General features: G+C 44.4%; 6 protein-coding genes across 6 annotated transcripts; 3 read left to right on the forward strand and 3 right to left on the reverse strand.

Moving 5' to 3' along the window:
* Positions 1-209: 209 nt before the first annotated feature.
* Positions 210-4,314, forward strand: LOC131271438 (DNA repair protein complementing XP-C cells homolog). Its single transcript, XM_058272871.1, has 5 exons — positions 210-543; positions 714-2,175; positions 2,250-3,170; positions 3,240-3,411; positions 3,500-4,314. Exons 1-5 carry the CDS (start codon positions 314-316, stop codon positions 3,790-3,792), a joined length of 3,078 nt encoding a protein of 1,025 aa, XP_058128854.1. The 5' UTR covers positions 210-313; the 3' UTR covers positions 3,793-4,314.
* Positions 4,315-4,554: 240 nt separating this feature from the next.
* Positions 4,555-5,594, forward strand: LOC131260088 (uncharacterized). Its single transcript, XM_058261748.1, has 3 exons — positions 4,555-4,677; positions 4,808-4,977; positions 5,055-5,594. The coding sequence occupies exons 1-3, from the start codon at positions 4,635-4,637 to the stop codon at positions 5,109-5,111; spliced, it is 270 nt and encodes an 89-aa protein (XP_058117731.1). The 5' UTR covers positions 4,555-4,634; the 3' UTR covers positions 5,112-5,594.
* Positions 5,595-5,634: 40 nt separating this feature from the next.
* LOC131260086 (probable cytochrome P450 28d1) lies at positions 5,635-9,887 on the reverse strand. The gene is made up of 4 exons (XM_058261746.1): positions 9,694-9,887; positions 6,899-7,142; positions 6,716-6,823; positions 5,635-6,641 (listed from the first exon to the last, which is right to left on the reverse strand). The coding sequence occupies exons 1-4, from the start codon at positions 9,879-9,881 to the stop codon at positions 5,667-5,669; spliced, it is 1,515 nt and encodes a 504-aa protein (XP_058117729.1). The 5' UTR covers positions 9,882-9,887; the 3' UTR covers positions 5,635-5,666.
* Positions 7,477-8,436, forward strand: LOC131260087 (malignant T-cell-amplified sequence 1 homolog). Its single transcript, XM_058261747.1, has 4 exons — positions 7,477-7,583; positions 7,663-7,815; positions 7,928-8,230; positions 8,299-8,436. Exons 1-4 carry the CDS (start codon positions 7,573-7,575, stop codon positions 8,378-8,380), a joined length of 549 nt encoding a protein of 182 aa, XP_058117730.1. The 5' UTR covers positions 7,477-7,572; the 3' UTR covers positions 8,381-8,436.
* Positions 9,888-11,734: 1,847 nt separating the features above from the next.
* LOC131272225 (probable cytochrome P450 28a5) lies at positions 11,735-13,771 on the reverse strand. Its single transcript, XM_058273887.1, has 4 exons — positions 13,587-13,771; positions 13,237-13,483; positions 12,539-13,169; positions 11,735-12,289 (listed from the first exon to the last, which is right to left on the reverse strand). Exons 1-4 carry the CDS (start codon positions 13,769-13,771, stop codon positions 11,847-11,849), a joined length of 1,506 nt encoding a protein of 501 aa, XP_058129870.1. The 3' UTR covers positions 11,735-11,846.
* Positions 13,772-14,508: 737 nt separating this feature from the next.
* On the reverse strand, positions 14,509-18,700 carry LOC131259792 (DNA repair protein complementing XP-C cells homolog). Its single transcript, XM_058261419.1, has 4 exons — positions 18,394-18,700; positions 15,722-18,323; positions 15,023-15,656; positions 14,509-14,933 (listed from the first exon to the last, which is right to left on the reverse strand). The coding sequence occupies exons 1-4, from the start codon at positions 18,639-18,641 to the stop codon at positions 14,644-14,646; spliced, it is 3,774 nt and encodes a 1,257-aa protein (XP_058117402.1). The 5' UTR covers positions 18,642-18,700; the 3' UTR covers positions 14,509-14,643.
* Positions 18,701-18,768: the final 68 nt, after the last annotated feature.

Raw genomic sequence — 18,768 nt, forward strand, 5'->3', positions numbered from 1 at the left:
CGCTAAACTGATAAATTCGAATTTATTCGAAGCGATCGCTCTCATCTATATGGTTGGCTCTTTCTCGCTCGCAGCTGCTTGTGGCAACTTCTTCTTTTAAATATAACTCTTTCTCGCACCCAGCTAAAGCTGGTTTGCGGAAACTGACAGCACAGTTTGTTTACGTTCCTTGGTAAGTGCAGTCACGCGCGTTTGACTTCACAGGTTTTTAGTTGTGTATCGTCGTTGATTTTGTTTGCCTACAACTTTTGGAATTATTTGAATGAAAATCATTCTGTGAACAGTAAGAATCTTAATTATCTTTCGCATAAAAATGAGCGACGCATTTATGTCCGACAGCGAAGAAGATGCCGGTGACTTTTCGGCGAGTGAAGACGAGTGGTTGCCTGGAAAATCCGAGGGGAATAAGGGCAATCGCAAACAAAACAGTTCCTCCGGAAGTAGTGCTGAGTCCGGTTTGGATTCTGCGGTTTCATCAGATGATGAAAATGGCCAAACGCTTGGTAGACAAGCCGCACGAAAAAAGGCCACTGCTAGGAAGAGGTAAGCATGGCAAGGAAACAAGTTTTTCTAAACCACAGCCGTGACCTTGGAAGGCTTTGAAGTGATTTTGACTACCTGCGCTGTTGTGCCAACGTATCCGAAGTAAAGTTGAAAGTAACCTTTTTTTTAAATCCCTGTCAACCCTTTTTCAAATCCTTTTTCTTTTTTAGTAAGCCAAATCTTAGTACCACCAAAAATAAACCCGACGGCTCGAACAAGTCCGGAACACGTGTCTTAAAAAGTGTTCACGACGATTCGGCTAGCAGTGGAGACGAATATCTTGTCGATCCGACCCAGCTCGATCTGAACTCAAAGTTCTTCACTGCGGTGCAACCACACTCAGCACCCTCTGGCCACGGCGATGGGCCCCCGGTTTTTGATTGTAATGCCGGCTTGGGGAAACTTTCCGACAGCTCGGAAGATGAATCTCCGAAAGAAAAGAACGATACCGGGAATGTTGGGACAACTAACAGCGGAAAAAAACTAATATCAAAAATCAACGAAATGTCCCAAACGTACGTCAATTTCCAAGATTTCACAAACACCCTCGAGAAAGCCAAGGCCCACTTGCACTCAGCTACCAAGCAACAGCAAGCCAATCAAACCGGTGGCTCACTAGATGTGTCGCGTCTGCTCGCTTTGGGTGAAACGGGTTCAAGCGTACCAACAAAGAGTGCCCCCGAGCCAAAGGCAACCACTTCCTCCCGAACTAGGAAGGCTACTAAAAAACCGGTCGATTCCGACTCCGACTGGGAGGAAGTTGAAGAGAACGCACATCCAACCACTGCAGAAGTGAGCGATGACAGAAAAACGGTACAAATTACACTCCGCCAGGACGGTCCAGTAAAGAAGAAAAAGAAATGTACCGAAATCGATGTGGACGCTTGCCTCATACGGATGATTAACCGGGAAAAAAGAGACGCGCAGCTTGTGCTGCACAAAATGACCATCATCATGGGGATCGCACATGGAAACTACACAAACACTGTCCTGAACGACCCCTGCCTGCTGGCTATTGGCAATGGAATGATCCCATCCGAACGATGCTATCCTAAGGGACGCACGAGCCTAGGATACATCGAGCAAATCCTAAAGTACTATCGCGAGATAGTTGACGTTAAGGATACGCGTATGTTCGTCCGTAGCTGGAAGAGGCTGTCGCTTCAGAAATCCCTCCGACTGCAGCTCCTTTCCCAGATGGCTAACTGTAAACGGGACTACATTTTATTGTTCATAATTTTGCTGCGCTCCATCGGTGTCCAGTGCCGTATGGTGATGTCTTTGCAGGTCGTGCCGAAGAATGTCCCAACTTCAGAACTACTGAAGGCGGCTCCCAACAACATTAAAAAGCCTCTGGTGGACGAAGATAAAGCCAACGTTAAACGTGATCATGATTATGAGGAAAAAAAGGGGGAAAAGACATCGTCTTCCTCTGGGAGGAAGCGAAAGGGGGTGGAAATTCCCCAGCTCGATGGAGCGGACGATGTGAAAAAACAAAAACGATCTTCTAAGCAAGGCCAATCGGGGGCCAGTAGTTCGAAAAATCCGCATGACATCATAGTTTCACCAAGAAAAACACGTAAGCAGCGAATTAATGAATCGAATATGAAGGAATCGTTGCTGGTTCAAGAGGTATTTATTGTTTCACCGATATCAGTTAACATTTATGTTTATTTCATGCGCATGATCAAGCATTTTTATTGAAGGTTTCTTCAAAAAAGAAAACGGATGCAAAAGATAGTAAGAACTCAGCAGCGGGACATACTCCTACAAAAACCAAAGCCCTCCCAAAAGAGAAAAAATCTGACGACTGTATCCCTGGGACATCGAAGATGATTCGAAGAGACTACAGTCAAAAAGTGGAGGAATCCAATTTGAAACAAACGAAAAAATCCAGCTCCGATTCCCCAATCCAAAATTCCCCTGGGAAGAAGATAGTCAAGATCGAACGTTTCAGTACGGCAACAAGGCGTGCTCTCGATCGTCGCATACTATCTACCGACGATGAAGCCAAACCGGCTACCAATGGGTCTACGGCTACTGGGCGAACCTCAACCGGTGTTAACCTTTGGGCTGAAGTTTACGCGGAAGAGGAAGAACGCTGGATCCCGGTCGATGTAGTGAACGGTCTCCTACAGTGCGTGGATAAGATCGTTGCGCGCGCCTCCAGCCCATTATTGTACGTATTGTCCTGGAATAACGATGGTTCGATAAAGGACGTTTCGTCGAGGTACTGCGCAGAGTACACGACCGTCACACAGAAATTACGTATCATGCAGCAGTGGATGGACGACACGTTGTTGCAGTTTCGCGGAGAGCCAAGCGCCCGCGACGCCGTGGAAGACCGCGAACTCAATCGGATACTGGAAGAGCGGCCGCTACCGAAGACCATCTCGGAGTACAAAAACCATCCCTACTTCGCGCTCAAGCGTCATCTGCTCAAGTTTGAAGCGATCTACCCGCCGGATGCACCGACGCTCGGTTTCACATCCAACAAGGAGCCGGTTTACGCACGTGAATGCGTTCACACGCTGCACGCGCGGGAAGTTTGGCTTAAGCAGGCACGCACAGTTAAACTGTTCGAAACACCGTACAAGAATGTGTCCGCTCGCCCAAAGTATAACAGGGTAAGGAATGGTGGAAAGAATTTTGTGTGCGTCATTTAACACACGCTTCTATGTGATAATTGCCCATAGGCTACCGGACAGATGGAACCTGCACCGAAACTATTGGAGTTGTTTGGCTACTGGCAGACAGAAGAGTACGAACCACCGACGGCCGAGGATGGCATTGTGCCCCGGAATGCGTATGGCAACGTGGAACTCTTTAAACCATGCATGCTGCCGAAGAAAACCGTCCATCTTCGGTGTAAGTTTGACTTTTCATATACGTACATTCGATTTTTCTCCAAAACAAATAATATTTCTACCTTTTGTATTCAATTTTTCGATCTCAGTGCCGTGCTTGAATCGAATATGTAAAAAACTGCGGATTGATTGCGCACAAGCAGTGACCGGGTTTGACTTTCACGGTGGCAGTAGCCACCCGGTGTACGATGGGTTTGTGGTTTGCGAAGAGTATCGCGACCTAGTGGTCGATGCCTGGCATCAGGAGCAGGAGGCTGAGGAGCAACGGGCCCGGGAAAAGTACGAAAAGCGTGTTTATGGTAACTGGAAACGGCTAATCAAGGGATTGCTAATCCGTCGCAAACTTCAACACAAGTACAATTTTGATAATCTCAACCAGTAAGGTTTGTTCGAGTAATTAATAAGATTCTGGTTTTATTGTGTTTCATTATTTATCATGTTTCCATTGCCCGTTTGAATTTCGATTATTCTGTGCATTATACGTTGTTAGAAAAAGCCAGTAAAATATTTTTGTTATTCACTTGTATAGTCCAAAGGACTTGCGTTACGAAGTAAGGAAAACTCTATTGGTACCATGAGACTTTGCATTATTACAATTCCTATGAAGAATAATGGGCTTATTCGGTTAATACGTTCGTTAATAAAGTATTATTTTGCATACAGCTTAAACTAAAATAATAACTCAGTTTGATCTTGCGATCTTTTCAACATTTTTACTTCACAAGATTTTTACTACCTACAAACTTCTCCATTTTTATTACATTCAGCCATAAGTTTCGAAGAAATGGAATTAAGAGTCTCAATTGATCCATAGTTCCTGTAAATATTCAGTAAAAAGCCATTTTATCATGCAGTAATACGAAATAGTGATTTATATTTGCTTTTGTATCTGGTGCTGTACGGATTTTCAGAAACCTCGTTTTTAGTGAAATATATTGTGCCGTTGAAGTGGTGGTTGAAAAACTTAAAATAACTTTCTTTTACAAAATAAAAAAAGATAACATTTTAACGGACATTTTTCGAAACAAGTATGAAATTAGGGCAAATTGACGAAACAGTACAATTAGTGTTACCATGGCGAGTGTATGAACCAACCTCTTTACATATACATCTTGGTCAAAATCATGTCGTTGTTTGTCAAACCGTTCGGCACTCAGTCGACCAAAAATTTTCAACCTCGCATCAGTTGAAATAATTTCCACTGACCCATTTGCCTGGAACAAAATGCAGTCTGCTCGTCCAGTTGCCAGTTTGGCTATTCGAAATGGTAAATATATTCCCTGTTACTGAAAACAAATGGCAAATTTCGTGCTAACTCTTTGGCAATTTTCGTGTTAACTCCTCTACGTTACATAACGATACTTTGTTACATCAATTCTTGTCCGAATGGGTTTCAGCCGCCTTCCTGGCCCGTGGCTACCATGGACCGAGTAATTTCCGTGTGTACACAATGAACGACATGCCTGTTCCGGAAGGAGATTTCTTCGAGGAACATCGACGCAAAAACCGTGTTTATAACGCGATGCTGGGTGCTGGTATAGTCATCTTTGGAATCGCTTTCACGGTGGTAAGTACAACACTTAGAACCTGTAGAGCACCATGGATGTACAATAGCTTGAACACTTCATTAAATTATTCTTCCAGGCAAAGGAAAGTGGTTTGATCTACTTCAACTATAACCCCCCGAAAAGCTTGAATTAATAAGGTTACTGAGATGTATGGAGCCTTAACAGACGATGATCCGTACTAGTCAAAATAAATCGGATTGAAATAGTGAATTGCTGTTCGAATATGATTTGGTTTGATAACTTCTGCAGCAATGTCCGAAGTGTGCAGTTGTTTTGGGGGTGAATAAAACGCGTTTCGAAATTAGGACAATGAATGTAAAGGATGCGGAAACACCACGCTAGAAATGGTTTGCTCGAATCTCAATACTAGCACCCACCCCCGCTGGTTTAACAACTGACCACCAATCTACTGTACACTGAATATCAATAGATCACAATAAAACCACTCGGAAAGAGGCCAAGTCCTACAAAGATTTCGGGTCACATAAAAAATTTGATTTGTATAGGATATAATGGAATTTATGCAGCACTTCTGAACATGTACAAAAATTGATGTGTTCTAAAGTATAATAGCTTTAAAACTAAAAATTATTGTGATACATATTGTTACGGTGCGTATGAACGAATTTATTTTATTTCGTATACTATACTCCGAATATGCCTTTCAGCTTTTTCAAAATCCACTTCTTCACTGTGATATAGGTTTGAAGTCCAACCAAATGCCTCCTTTCGGCATCAGCATGAATTGTGCCGGATCCATTTGGAACGGTTCGACTGTTTTAGCGTTGACAGACAGCGTAAAGTTGAGCACGATCTCCACGATGGCGCGTTTGACCTGGGCCAATGCGAACCGCATTCCCAGACACATGCGCGGACCCTCGCCAAATGGAAAGTATACACCGCGCTCCCGGTACGCCTTGCTGCCACCGTTCTGGGCTGAAAAACGCTCCGGATCGAACTTTTGCGGTTCAGAATAGTAGGCAGGATCGAAGCTGATAGAATAGTAAGGCAGAGCAACGGTGGTTCCTTTCTTGACGAATATTTTACGATCTTTCGGTCCGACCAAGGTGGTGTCGACGGTGCAACGTTTCGCCATGACGGCAATGATCGGATGCATACGCTGGGACTCGCAGATGACCTGATCCAGGTAGGCCATCTCCATGAGACGCTCGTATGTCATGCCATCGTCACTCTCCTTCACCCGCCGTATCTCTGCGCGTAGTGTATCCTGCACCGTCGGATGGGTGGCCAGATCGTACAGGCAGTACGTTAACAGTATACTAGAAGTTTCAAACCCGTCTGCAAAGAACGACACACCATGGCCTGCGATGTCGATGTCGGTGATCTGCTTTCGCTCCTGCAGCTGAATCAGATGGTCCAGATAATCCGTGCGGTTGATGTTGTTCGTCTTACGGTAGAGAATTGCATCCTGCATGATGCGGATGAAGAAATCCGTCGCATCTTTTGGGATCAGGGTAAATTTGTAGAATTTCTTGATGGAAGGACAAAAGGTGGTCATGAGCATGATGAACTGAACAACGAAATTGAAGTTCATAATGCGCTTGCCCATTGCCCGAATTTCAGGATTTTCCTTCACAAACGACTGGGCGTCGATGGCAAAGATACAGCTAGCTACTACGTCAGTGGTGTACTTTGCCATGAGCTTAAAAAGTTGCATAAATATATTAGAATAGAACTTCTTTCAGGGCCTAATTGCTGTAGATAAAAAAATGTTACCTCTTTAGCGTCCAATGTCGCTGCTCCGCTGGAAGGGCTGACTTGGTTTTTCACATATTTGGTCATTTGTTCGCATACTTCCTCCATGAGGAATGCCATTGCTTTAATCTAATAGAAGGGAAGCACAAAAAGAAACAATTACCGATAAATTGCAACACTTGCAATCCCAATCGTAAACTTTACCCGATTGTTGGTGAAAGCAGGTGTGATTTCGGCCCTACGACTTTTCCATTGTTCACCACTTAAACTGAAGGGATTACGCGCTAGAAGGGGGTCAGATTTTTCATCAACCGTGTCGGAAAAATCGTTGTCCGCAAAGTTGTAAAAACTCTTGCTCAGCACTTCTTTGATCAAGCCCGGATCCCTTATCAACAACTGGGGAGTTCGTGCACTGTAGTATCCAACAACTGGTTCGTTTTTGTAGTCACTTGAGGTTGATGAAAAAGAAAATGTTTTATTCAATTAGTTTTTAAGTATACCACATAAAGATAACGGAACATTCAAATATTTTGCTATCTGCATGGAGAATCCAGCAGCCAGCAACCACGATTTGTTTATGTACAGACGGTTTATTTCAAGTCTACCACAATAAAATAGATTTGAATCATGCTGCTTCGCTGGTCATGGGCAAAAATGAAATGTGAATAGGGTAAAATTAATTCGAAATTTTACCACATTGGTGGATCTTAAAACGTATTTGACGCAACCTTCCGTACTAAAAACATATTGCCTTGGCAAATTGCTTGAATAATTGACAGTCGGTTGCAACACCGGTTCTTTGCCTTTTTTTCGCTCGCTTGACAAGCAGTTTTAACAACAACCTGCAAACACTCGCTGTATTTCTCGGACTGTTCACGATGTTTAAAAAGTAAGTCTAGGTACTATTTTCACACATTTGGAATATGTTAATGCTTAAACCACGCTTCTATCATGTACTGCCTTCACAGGTTTGATGAAAAAGAGAGTATTTCGGGAGTGCAGCAACTGAAATCGTCGGTGCAAAAAGGCATACGGGCAAAGCTAATCGAACAGTTTCCCTGCGTCGAGAGCCACATCGATCTGGTGCTGCCGAAAAAAGATGCTTTCCGGATAGTGAAATGGTAAGATTGTCACTAGAAAAGTCTATTCAAAAAAGCAATCCACAAACTACTGAACAGAAACAAACGAATCCAATGGCAGAAGTGAAGGTTCATCATGATTACGTTTTTGCAGCCACGACCACATCGAGATACTCGTCAATGGCGCCGGAGAACAGTTGTTCTTTCGCCATCGGGATGGACTTTGGATGCCAACCCTCAGGCTATTTCATCGGTTTCCATTCTTTCTGCCAATGGAACAGGTCGATAAGGGCGCCATTCGGTTCGTGCTAAGTGGGGCGAACATTATGTGTCCGGGTTTAACATCTCCCGGCGCGTGCATGACCAAGGTGGAGAAGGGCACAGTAGTAGCAATAATGGCTGAAGGAAAGCAAAATGCACTGGCTATCGGATTGACCACACTGTCAACGGATGACATGTAAGGACCACTGTGCTTCATTAAATTTGCTCTATTCGTAATAATGTTTTCCTTTTCTTAACTTCTAGTGCCAAAGTCAACAAGGGAGTAGGTGTAGAAAACTGCCATTATCTCAACGATGGACTCTGGCAGATGAAACCAATTAAATAAATAAATCGTCCCAAGGGCGTTTTCCCATCTCGGTGATTTACACTAGCAATGGAGTTGTGTAATTTGGCTAGCTACCTCTTCCATCGCCACAGACCGATCTTGGTGGAACGAACTTCCATCCGAAACTTCTAATGTTCACACACTGAAGAGGTAAACCAGATTTTACTGGCAGCATAGTCTACGTCATTCTTCCACCTTTGGTCTAGTGTAACATTGTTTCCTGGGACAGGTCTACCAGCCCACGACAGCTAAATGGGCCGTATTCGTCTGCGACAAAAAGATCGTAAGTTTATAAATCTAGACGTAGTAAAGGGTCCGCGACAACCGAGTGGTAGCGCCGGTCAGAAAATCGGCCCATGAGCGCCGGGGTTCACCACCTCGACGGCTTTGGTTCGAATCCCAACCAAGACCGGACCCTCCCCTGTGCGAGAGGGCTGGCTATCCACGTAAACATAGGGAAAAAGTCTCGTAGCCCTTAACGGGCAGGCATGGCCAAACACGGTCGTTACGCCAGGAAGAAGACGTAATCGCTTCTCAACTGCCTCTTCACGCACACGGATTCCGAAATACTGTGGAGCATCTACGTCTTGGTCAATAACAATTCTTTGGCAAGTATCGACCAGGTGCGTCAACTATTAAGTTATGTATGTCATTTTTATAATCCGGAAATGGCCTAAAACAAGTTATATTTACAATACTTATACCGGCGTGGCCGGAATTTTCCGTCCAAGTGTCAACTTTGCCAAATTCACCAATGCCGTATTTATTGTGAACGTGCTAATGAATGAGTTTGTATTCCATTGATTTTTTTTTCGAATTTACAATATTTATTTATTTACTTATTGTAACAATATGTATTGGCACTACCGCAGTACCGAGCTGATAGGATTTAGAAAAAAGTATCACGTGTCGCGCGTAAAGATTATGAAAGATGTATGATGTAAAATCTCGTCAGAGAATCACGCTAGAGAATTACCGAATGAAGTGTACATGAACGTTGGAACATCCGTTTTGAGATGTTAAACAACTTCTCGTAAAAAGACTATCATTATACTCAAGTAATCTATCCAAAAATTCGATTTTAATCTCAATTCGATTCGAATTTTGTACTAATTCGATTTTAATCACTGTATTTCACTTTTTCACATGATCATACACCTCTTGTACATTCTGTTTAAATAATACAGAATTAAACTCATTGCATTAGATCTCTACACGAAACACTTTCACAGTAACACTCTTGGACAAATTAATAATTTTTCAAATTTTTAAAACATATTCACAATCCGCAACAAAGAACACCGCGTACTTACTTGTAAATCTGATCATAATCGTAAACGATGTGCCGTTTCTGAGTCAACATATTCGGTATATTTCCAAACAGCAGTCTCGGTTTCGGTCCTTTGATGCCATACTTTTCCCAGACTCCGAACTCCCATGTCAGGAACAGATAAACCAGCGCCAGGATGGCAACCAGTACGCAGAGAACGACGAAAATCATCTCTTATGGCAATCGAATGCTTCCGATCGACTCGATCGCCCGATCAGAACTGGACCCTTTGCGGTCAATTTCGCTACGAGAACCACATTACGGACAAAATCTCTGCTCGGTCCGTATTTAAATTTTTGCTAACACACCACACCCATTATGGGCCATAGACTATGTAGTGACCCGTGTTATATTCAGCAATAGCGATAACATTGTGTGCAATTCAGGAGAGTAAACCCCTGGTCACAGCTTTGCGCAACCGCATGCGGTTGCGTTTTTTCCCATGGGAGAGATAGGAGCTGTCATGGACTGTCACCGCAGACGCAAGACCTTGCGGTTTCTGTACTAAAAAATCAAACGAATTTGATTCTTGCCGCAGACTCTTGCGTTTTTATATGTCAACAGTAAATATTGTTCCTAGTAGACTTTAATGGGATTGTATGCTCATATAAGTGGTATATTCAAACATTAAAGTATTATTTTTGGCAAAAAGCTGTGCTCGTTTGACAGATCAAAAGCACAACCGCATGCGGTTGCGGAAAGCTGTGACCACAGGTTAAGGGAAAATACCGCGGCAGTGTGCGGTGTTGGTTGGTCGTCAAATAATTCCGATTAGATCCAGCAGTAGCCCACGCTGGCAAAAGGGCGTTGGCGAATATTAGTTGAAGGGTGGCGAACCGGTAGTGCATCAGTGCAACGCAATTGCATCTGAGAGAAATGGTTTGCAATGCACTGAATGTGCGCTGGAAATTCGTCGAAAGCGAAGCCGTCGCCTCTAGTTTTAATGATGTCATAATCGGCAAATAAAATGTCTAAAATTCATCCCTGCCGCTTCTCCCTTAGGTCACACATTCAAGGGTTATCGCCGAGATCGCGCAGTTATTTCTGGATCGAATTTCACACGAATGCTGCAACTCATGTTATGTCCGTTACGATCAATCAACATATGTTTGCCCCGGAATGCTTTGGTAGAGATGGACAACCTTTGACCCCCCTCGGTGAAGATGGTGCAAAGTCAGAACGAACAAATTATCACGAAATAACACACGCCACTGGGGTGTTTGTCGGAACTTGTCGAAGGTGATAAATTATTCAATACAGCGATTAAATTTTCCATTTATTTTTCCATTAGCTCACACTGTCTCATCGTAATCTGTTGCGTGCACAATTCGAGGTCAAATTGATGTTATGTCTTTTTGCGCCAACGTGTTTTAACCGGCGACAGATGTTTCGTCCAGTGAGTATTTTTGGCCTATTTACGTGATCATTCGCAATCGAAATTCTTTTGGTTTGTGTAGGAAGCGGAGTTTTGTTTTTCAATTTTGCATTAACAAGGTTAAAAATTTAAAAAAAATATGATTAATTATTATGATTGAATATACAAAATTGCATGTCGATTGATGGAAAAAGCCATGTATATAGCTTTAGCTGTAATCGATGCTACACATTTCTGCGAATTTGCCAGTCATCACTGGTTCTTCCAGGAACGAGTTCTCAGCGGTACGCAAATACTAACAAAAACGAACAATACCGACTTGAGTGCATTTAAGTACATTACAATATTCGTTAAGAATCTGCGCCATCATCGTCGTCGTCTATTGCCATAAATCGTTGTCGTGGTTCTTCTGGCATCGTCCAAATTGAGTTCAATTGGTCACGCCGGTCTTCGACGTTAAGATGCAGTCCAGCAGAGTTTGCACAAACGTTTGTTTGCTTGTTGAACATCCATCCGGATAACGTTACTTTCCCACTTACAAAAGAAGTGTTTAACAGGAGTTTTGAATTATTTCGTAACAAAATGAGTAGAGAATATTGGAAGCTAAAATGATTTCTTATTTGAAACATAATTTATTCCTCTGATATAGCACGTTACGACGGAAACACTTGCTTTATCTCCATCAATCAGCTAGCTATCTTATCGTAGAGCACGAAAATATTAACTTGCGAAGCGCTTCCGTTGGTGTGCGTCGTTCAAACCTACGCCGCGATCGGTTTATAATCCAACCAGATGCCACCCAGTGGAGCAATGATGAATGTTTTTGGATCCAGCTGTATCGGTTCTTTCGTTTTCGCGTTGACGGAAATGTTGTACTTGGTCACGAGCTCGAAGATGCCCCGCTTGACCTGCATTAGAGCGAATCGCATGCCCAGGCACTGGCGTGGACCGTCGCCGAACGGTACAAAGCAGCCCTTCTCGCGGTACGCTTTCGTTCCGCCCAACTCCGGCGCGAACCGTGCCGGATTAAAGCGCAGTGCATCCTCAAAGTATTCCTCGTCACGATGAATCTGCCAGACAGGAAGCATTACCGGCACACCTCGATCGATCAACACCTTTCGGCCGCCGTCTTCAAGCTCGAGTTCCGTCGGTACGGTGCAGACCTTTGAAAGGAAGGCAGCCGGTGGCCACACTCGAAGTGCCTCTGGAAAACAAGTGAAAAGCAGAGTTGACATGAACAGCAAATGAATGAAACTCAGCAAACATTTATTTTCACATATGCATTGACGATAATATCGAAGTATGGAGAAATGCATGGACTAGCACCACTTTTCGAAAAATTTCACCAATCAATTGTAAATGTAATGTAAATCAATTTTCAATTTTTTTTTTGCCAAGCAATTTAGTTGCTAAAACTTTGATATGTTTGTTTTAAAAATATTGAGTGACCTACCGTTCAAAACCTGGTCCAGATAGGGCAGCTCCAGCAGCGTGTCATAGTCGATTGTACCGTTGTCGTTACGTGCCGCTAGCAGTTCAGTGCGCAGAGTTTCCTGGCAGTCCGGATTGCGGGCCAGCTCGTATAGCGTGAAGCTCATCGCTAAGCTGGACGTTTCGAATCCATCAATAAAGAATGTCACCCCGTGGGCGGCCATGTCCAGCGAGCTTAATTGTTTTCTCGCCCTCAAACCGATCAGATGGTCAAGGTAGTCGACGCGCTTGATGCCGTTCTTTTCGCGATACGCCACGGCGTCATCCATTAGCCGGGTGAAGAACTGTTCGATCGATTTTGGCACGAACGCGATTGGGAAGAGCTTCTTGAGTGCCGGCACAAGCCCAATCAACAAGAACATTATCACGATCCTGAAGTTGGGCTCGAGCAATTTGCGACCCATCTCGCGGATCTCCGCCTTCTCATTGGAGAACGATTGTGCGTCCGCCGCGAATATACAGCTCGACACGACGTCGGTCGTATATTTGGCACACAGTTCCCGCGACTCGATCGGTCCCTCAATCTCATGCTTCACCACGTACTGCGTCATACGCTGCGTCACATCCTCAACGAAAGGAAAGAGAGCCTTCATCTGAGGGAAGCAAACATGTGGCCATTAATCTTCATCGCCGGTAGAAAACTAAGAGCCGGTCACCTACCCGCAAGGTGGTGAAGGCTGGCGTCACTTCGGCCCGTTTTTCCTTCCACTCCTCGCCCTTCAGCATGAACGGGTTGCGACCAAAGATGGGATCGCTCTCCTTGTTGATCGAGTCGGCAAACTCATTGTCTTGAAAGTTTTTAAAATTCTTTATCAACACATCCTTCAGCAGCGCGGGTTTCAGCACCAAAATGGCCGGTGTTCGGCTATTGAACACGCCGACGAAATTGCCTTGGAAGCGAAACTTACTGCATCGTCATCACCGGTGTGGAAAAAATGTTTAAAAATACACAAAATGTGTAGAATCTGGATATTGACACAACAATCAATGTAAGATGCATTCGTGCTTACTTGTATATATCCTGGAAGTCATCGACGAACGGCCGATTGCGCAGGACGAAGCTGGGGAAGTTACCAAACAGCAAACGTGGGGCTGGCCCTGGTACGCCCCGTTTCGTCCAATAATTCACGTTCCATGCCAGGAACAGGTAAACCAGCGTTCCCACTGTCACGAGTAGCGTGATTGTAAGCAACATTTTTGCGCAGCAATCGTCTTCTGACCAACCTTCACGGAACGCTTAAACCACACTGAATAGTTTCTATTTTGGTGCCAATGGGGATTGTCCATGGGCACCAAAATATGATCACTGTTTCGTTGGGAGTGTGTGTGTTCGAATGAAGCTGTTTTGCAATTAGACTTCCTTATCTCGGCGTCCGGTTCTTGGCAATGAAAATGGTGCAAGTGTTTGTAGGGGTCAGCATTGTCGGTACAGATAAAATGATTTTGTTCAGATCTTATCGGCTTGGTCCTTCGCTTCAATCAGCTTGAAAAAAAAAATCTAAATAACCTTCAACACGGTTTGAATCAAACAAGCACACACTGGATGTGCCCATAGGTTGGTTTGTCTCTTTGATTAAAAAAAAACGATAACGATAATTTTGCTTTTATCAGCAACCATGAATCATTAGATGGCGCGTGGCTGCGAAAAAAAACGTTGGAATACAAATATGACTATCTTGGGATGCATTATCATCCAGCAACACGACGATTCGAATAATTTTAAATCTGATATCTTATCAATCCGCATTCATACATACACTATGGAAAAGTTCAACTCGAATTCGAATTTAAAACTACACACATTGGTACGCCAAGTATTAGCCCCCTAGCAGCCACAAGCTACTACAGTTATCTTTTAAACAAACCAGTTGCATTGACAGTAAAATGGTTGTTTTCTCAAATATTGCTTAACCAGTTCATGTTAAACCAGAATTATAAAAAGTATCATTATATTTAAAATAGCATGAACCCGCATAACAAATTCTTTCAATTGACATAACCAAGGTACAACGTAACGTTTCCTACCGACATAATACTCAAAATTAAATGCTAATGCTTCAGTTTGTACTATGCTAAATTATCAAAATTGTACTTGTTCTGTAGTTTGCGGCGAACCAGGAGTCCCTTGATCAGCCGCTTCCAGTTACCATACACCCGTTTTTCCTTTTTTTCCAGCTCCCGGCGCTCCTCCTGCTCCATCTCCTTGTACCACTCTTCAACTACCTTTTCGGCAAACTCCTGACAGACGACAAATCCATCATACACTGGGACCATACGCATCTTCGCCATATCGAAACCAGTGAGGGCTGGCGCACAGTCTATTTGCAGCCGTTTGCAAACCTTGTTCAGTCCCGGCACTTTAAAGAGTCAAAGAAGGAAAATCAAAGTAAGACAGGCAAAGGTTTTCCCAGCAAAGAAAAATAAATTTTGATAAAATGATACGCACATTTCAAATGGACCGTTCCCTTGGGTAGCATTTTTTCTGTAAACAGCTCCACATTACCGTACTCGTTGCGAGGCACGAGGCCATTCTCCGCAGTAGGTGGATCGTACTCATCCGTTTGCCACAGACCAAATAAGTCGCATGGCTGGTTTTTTAACCAGTTGTTAGTTGGCCGATCGTACTTCCAACACTTGACCACCTTATAAGCCGTCTCAAACGGCCGCACGACGCGTCCCTGCTTGTACCACTTTTCGCGTGTCTGCAGTGTGAAGACGCACTCGCGTGGATAGATGGCCTCGCCACGAATAAAGCCTAGGCTCGGGGGTTCCGCCGGGTAGAGGGCTTCAAATTTCAACAAGTGACGTCGTAACGCATAGAGCGGATGATTCTTTAGCTCACCGATCGTCTTCGGAAGCGGTTTGTCTGCGTCCAGTTTGTTCAGTTCCTTATCCTCCAGCAGGTCCCGGTTGGTTTTGGCGCCCACGAACGGCGCAAGGACTTTATCCAGCCATGCGTGCTCGACACGCAGCATCCGGCAGGCAGTGTTCCAATTTTGAACATACCGAGCGGTTATATCTTTGATAATACCTTCATTATCCCAAGCAAACACGTACGATATCGGGCTGGTTGCATTTCGCTGAAAAAAAATTAGTTTGATCAATCGAAGCATGAAATTATTATATCGGCTCTCAATGTTCTTACCACGATATAGTCAACACAATCGGCACGTCCACTTGTTAAGTCGAAAGTAATCCATCGTTTTGACTTTTCACAGTAGAACTCGATCCAAAGGTCCGTTTTGTCGCCTCCGACTTGACGTGCTCCCGCCGTACCGCCTCGTTTGACCGCGGGAGATTTTTTGCCCTTCGACGCCGTGGGCCTTTTTTTCGTGTGTTTCGAAGATGCCTTTGGTAGCTCGAAGTCACTATCGGCCTCCAAATCATCCGAAGATGAATTGAATTGCTTTTTCTTCCCTGCCCGTTTTGTTTTAACCTTTCCGGCCAGAGGTTCGTGGTTCTTTTTAGTGGTCACTTTCCGCTTTTGTTTAGCTGACTCGCCCTCAGAGGATGAATCATATGATACTTTTCGATCGATTGATTTGTTCGCTACATGCAGTGGCTTCTCTTCTGCCTTAACCTGCGGTTTCGTAACCTGCGGTGGTTCGCCTGCGACATCAAGATAAGTAGGCACTACTTTTTGTTCAATCGATTTATTTACGGGTGTGAGAACGACTGTTGGTACTTTCCCGTTATTGATTAATGGAGCAGCATCTTCTTCTCCACCGGGTTTTCCTTTACCCCTAGCCGCTCTCATTTTCTTAGACTTGGAACCTTTCGAAACGAAGGCATCGTCGTCCGAAGGTGTACTAGGTCGGGCTGTTTGTCGTTTGACTATTACTTCCTTCGCACTATCGAGTTTTAGTTTAGTTTCTTTTTGCTCCTTTGCCTGATTCCGGGTACTTGATCGCACCGCTGGGCAACTCTCAGTTGTCAGCGTTGTCACGACGAGGTCTGTCGGTTCGGTTTGAAGCGTGAAAAGTTTCCTCTTTCTCATTTCAATCCCTTTAGTTTTTCCAACACCAACAGAGTTAGATGAGCCCGAAGTGTTTGATTTTCGCTTGGTGAAAGGAGAAGTCCCGGGAGAAGTTACCGGGATAGCAGATGCACTGCTGGATCGCAATGAACGTCTAAGTGGTATTACGTTTAACGCAGTTTCCAAGGGAACATCATCTGCACCGTCCAGCTGTGGAATGTTCAGCGTAGCTAGCGCCCTTCGTGTGGTTCTACGAGTTGCCACCTTTTGGGTCGTACTTTTCAATGGTTCCTTAGATGTATTTTCTTTTGTAGGTGTAGTTTTACAGACAGACTGTTCCACATCTAAATTCTCAGGTTTGGATTTTTCCACGCAATCCTTTTTTTGTTTTTGAGCACTTCCCAACGGACGCTCACTTTGAGTTCCGTTCGGAAGACGTTTTGCGGTGTTCTCTTTAATCTGACGCTCGCTCATTGGGCAGAGGTCGTTCATAGCTGGCCGCTTATATGGCACACTGGCGGAAAGCACGATACGAGCCTGAGCACCGGCCAAACGTAAGCATGCCAGAAACAGTAATATATAATCTCGACGACAGTTTACCTTGCGGGTATAGAGAGCCAGTGATAGGTTGAACGCAAGGCTACATCCATTTCTTTTTCCCAGATAATCGTTCGACAGGAGCATGAACTCCGCCCTAAACCAATCGGCTAAGCTTTGTACTTTTTTCTCGTCCCACTTGGTGCTAGCGACGGAAACTTTTTCTTGCATGATGGAAATTAAAAATCCTTTTATAGAACTACCGCCGATGATGCGATTCAACTCACGCCCGATAGCAATGGCTGCCAGAACACTGCTTTTGTGGTAGTTCAGCTGGTTCGCTCGTTTTACCTTGTTAATTTGCCTTTTAATATACAATTCCATTTCCAGCTCTTCCCTACGCTTTCTCCTGCTTTGCGCAGTGTCCATTTCGATGGTAACATCCTTCGGTTTTGACTCACTTTCTGGTTTTCTCTCAGCACCTTCCTCCGTTTGAACTTCTTCCCATTCCGAGTCAGAGCTGGCGTTTGACTGTACTTTAAGGGGTGAAGCTCCTGCATCCGTTTCGCCAAGAGCCAATAAATTGGACACGCTTTCCTTGTGATGTTTGGCCGTTAGCGCTGCGCCGTCCCCCAATGATTCCGTATTAACATGCTCGGCCTCTTTTTGTTGGTAGTTTTTCAGAAATCGCTTCGCCTCCTCCACCTTCGCCGTGAACTGGTCGAGATTGTGAAAATTCATGAATTCACCAGACTGCTGGTTGATATGGCTGATCAGTTTGTCAGCGGCCTGCTTCGGTATCGATGCAGGTAAAAATTCCTCACCAGTTCGTCCGCTTCTCGGTTCCGGATCTTCCCCGTCGGAGCTATCCGAAAGGCGCATACCGGCGTTTACGTCGAACTGTGGTGGACCGGAACCACTGGTTGACTGGGTCTTATCGTGCTTATTGAAGAAGGTCGAGCCAAGATCCAACTTTTCCGGATCAACTAAGTGGTCGTCGCCACTACTATCGGAATCTTCCGCTCTACTTTGGCTTCCAACCGCTCCACCCTTCCGTTGGTATTGACATTTTTGCAGGATATCGGAAACGCTACTATTTAGTGGTGGCCTCGCTGGTGCTATCTCTTTGAGCAAATCCTTCTTATACTGTTGATATAGCCGATCGCGCAGTCCAGGTGAAAGACGTTTCCTTTTGCCACCCGCTGCTGGTTTGGGAGAAGTCTTTGAAGCTGGCCTAAAAGGACAAAAGGAACATCCATGTTGGGATGATAAAGCATTCGTATCGTATCGAAGTAACCACAAACCTTTTCCGCGCCGTCGACTGTTTGCCCTTTTTCTTCTTGCTGCTTTCTTCAAACTCCTCTAGATCGCTACCATCCTCCGAAAGGGAGTCTTCATCGTCCTCCTCGGTATCGGAGCTGCTTTCGGCCTTGAACTTTTTGGCCCCCTGTTTTTTCTTCGTATCCTTTGTCGGTACCCACTCATCTTCTTCACTCGCCGAAAAATCGGATCCCTCGTCACTTTCAGTAAAATTTTCCTCCTCGTCGCTCATATTGATCGCGGAAATTGGTGGTCAACGAACCACCGCACACGAGTACTCGAACAAACATGAATTTACGCGACGCAACGTTTGCCCGCCAAAGTTTGACAAATGCATTTGTGCTGCTTCCATGGAAGTT

Source organism: Anopheles coustani, chromosome 3, assembly GCF_943734705.1.
Source record: "Anopheles coustani chromosome 3, idAnoCousDA_361_x.2, whole genome shotgun sequence".
NCBI classification, from domain to species: domain Eukaryota; kingdom Metazoa; phylum Arthropoda; class Insecta; order Diptera; family Culicidae; genus Anopheles; species Anopheles coustani.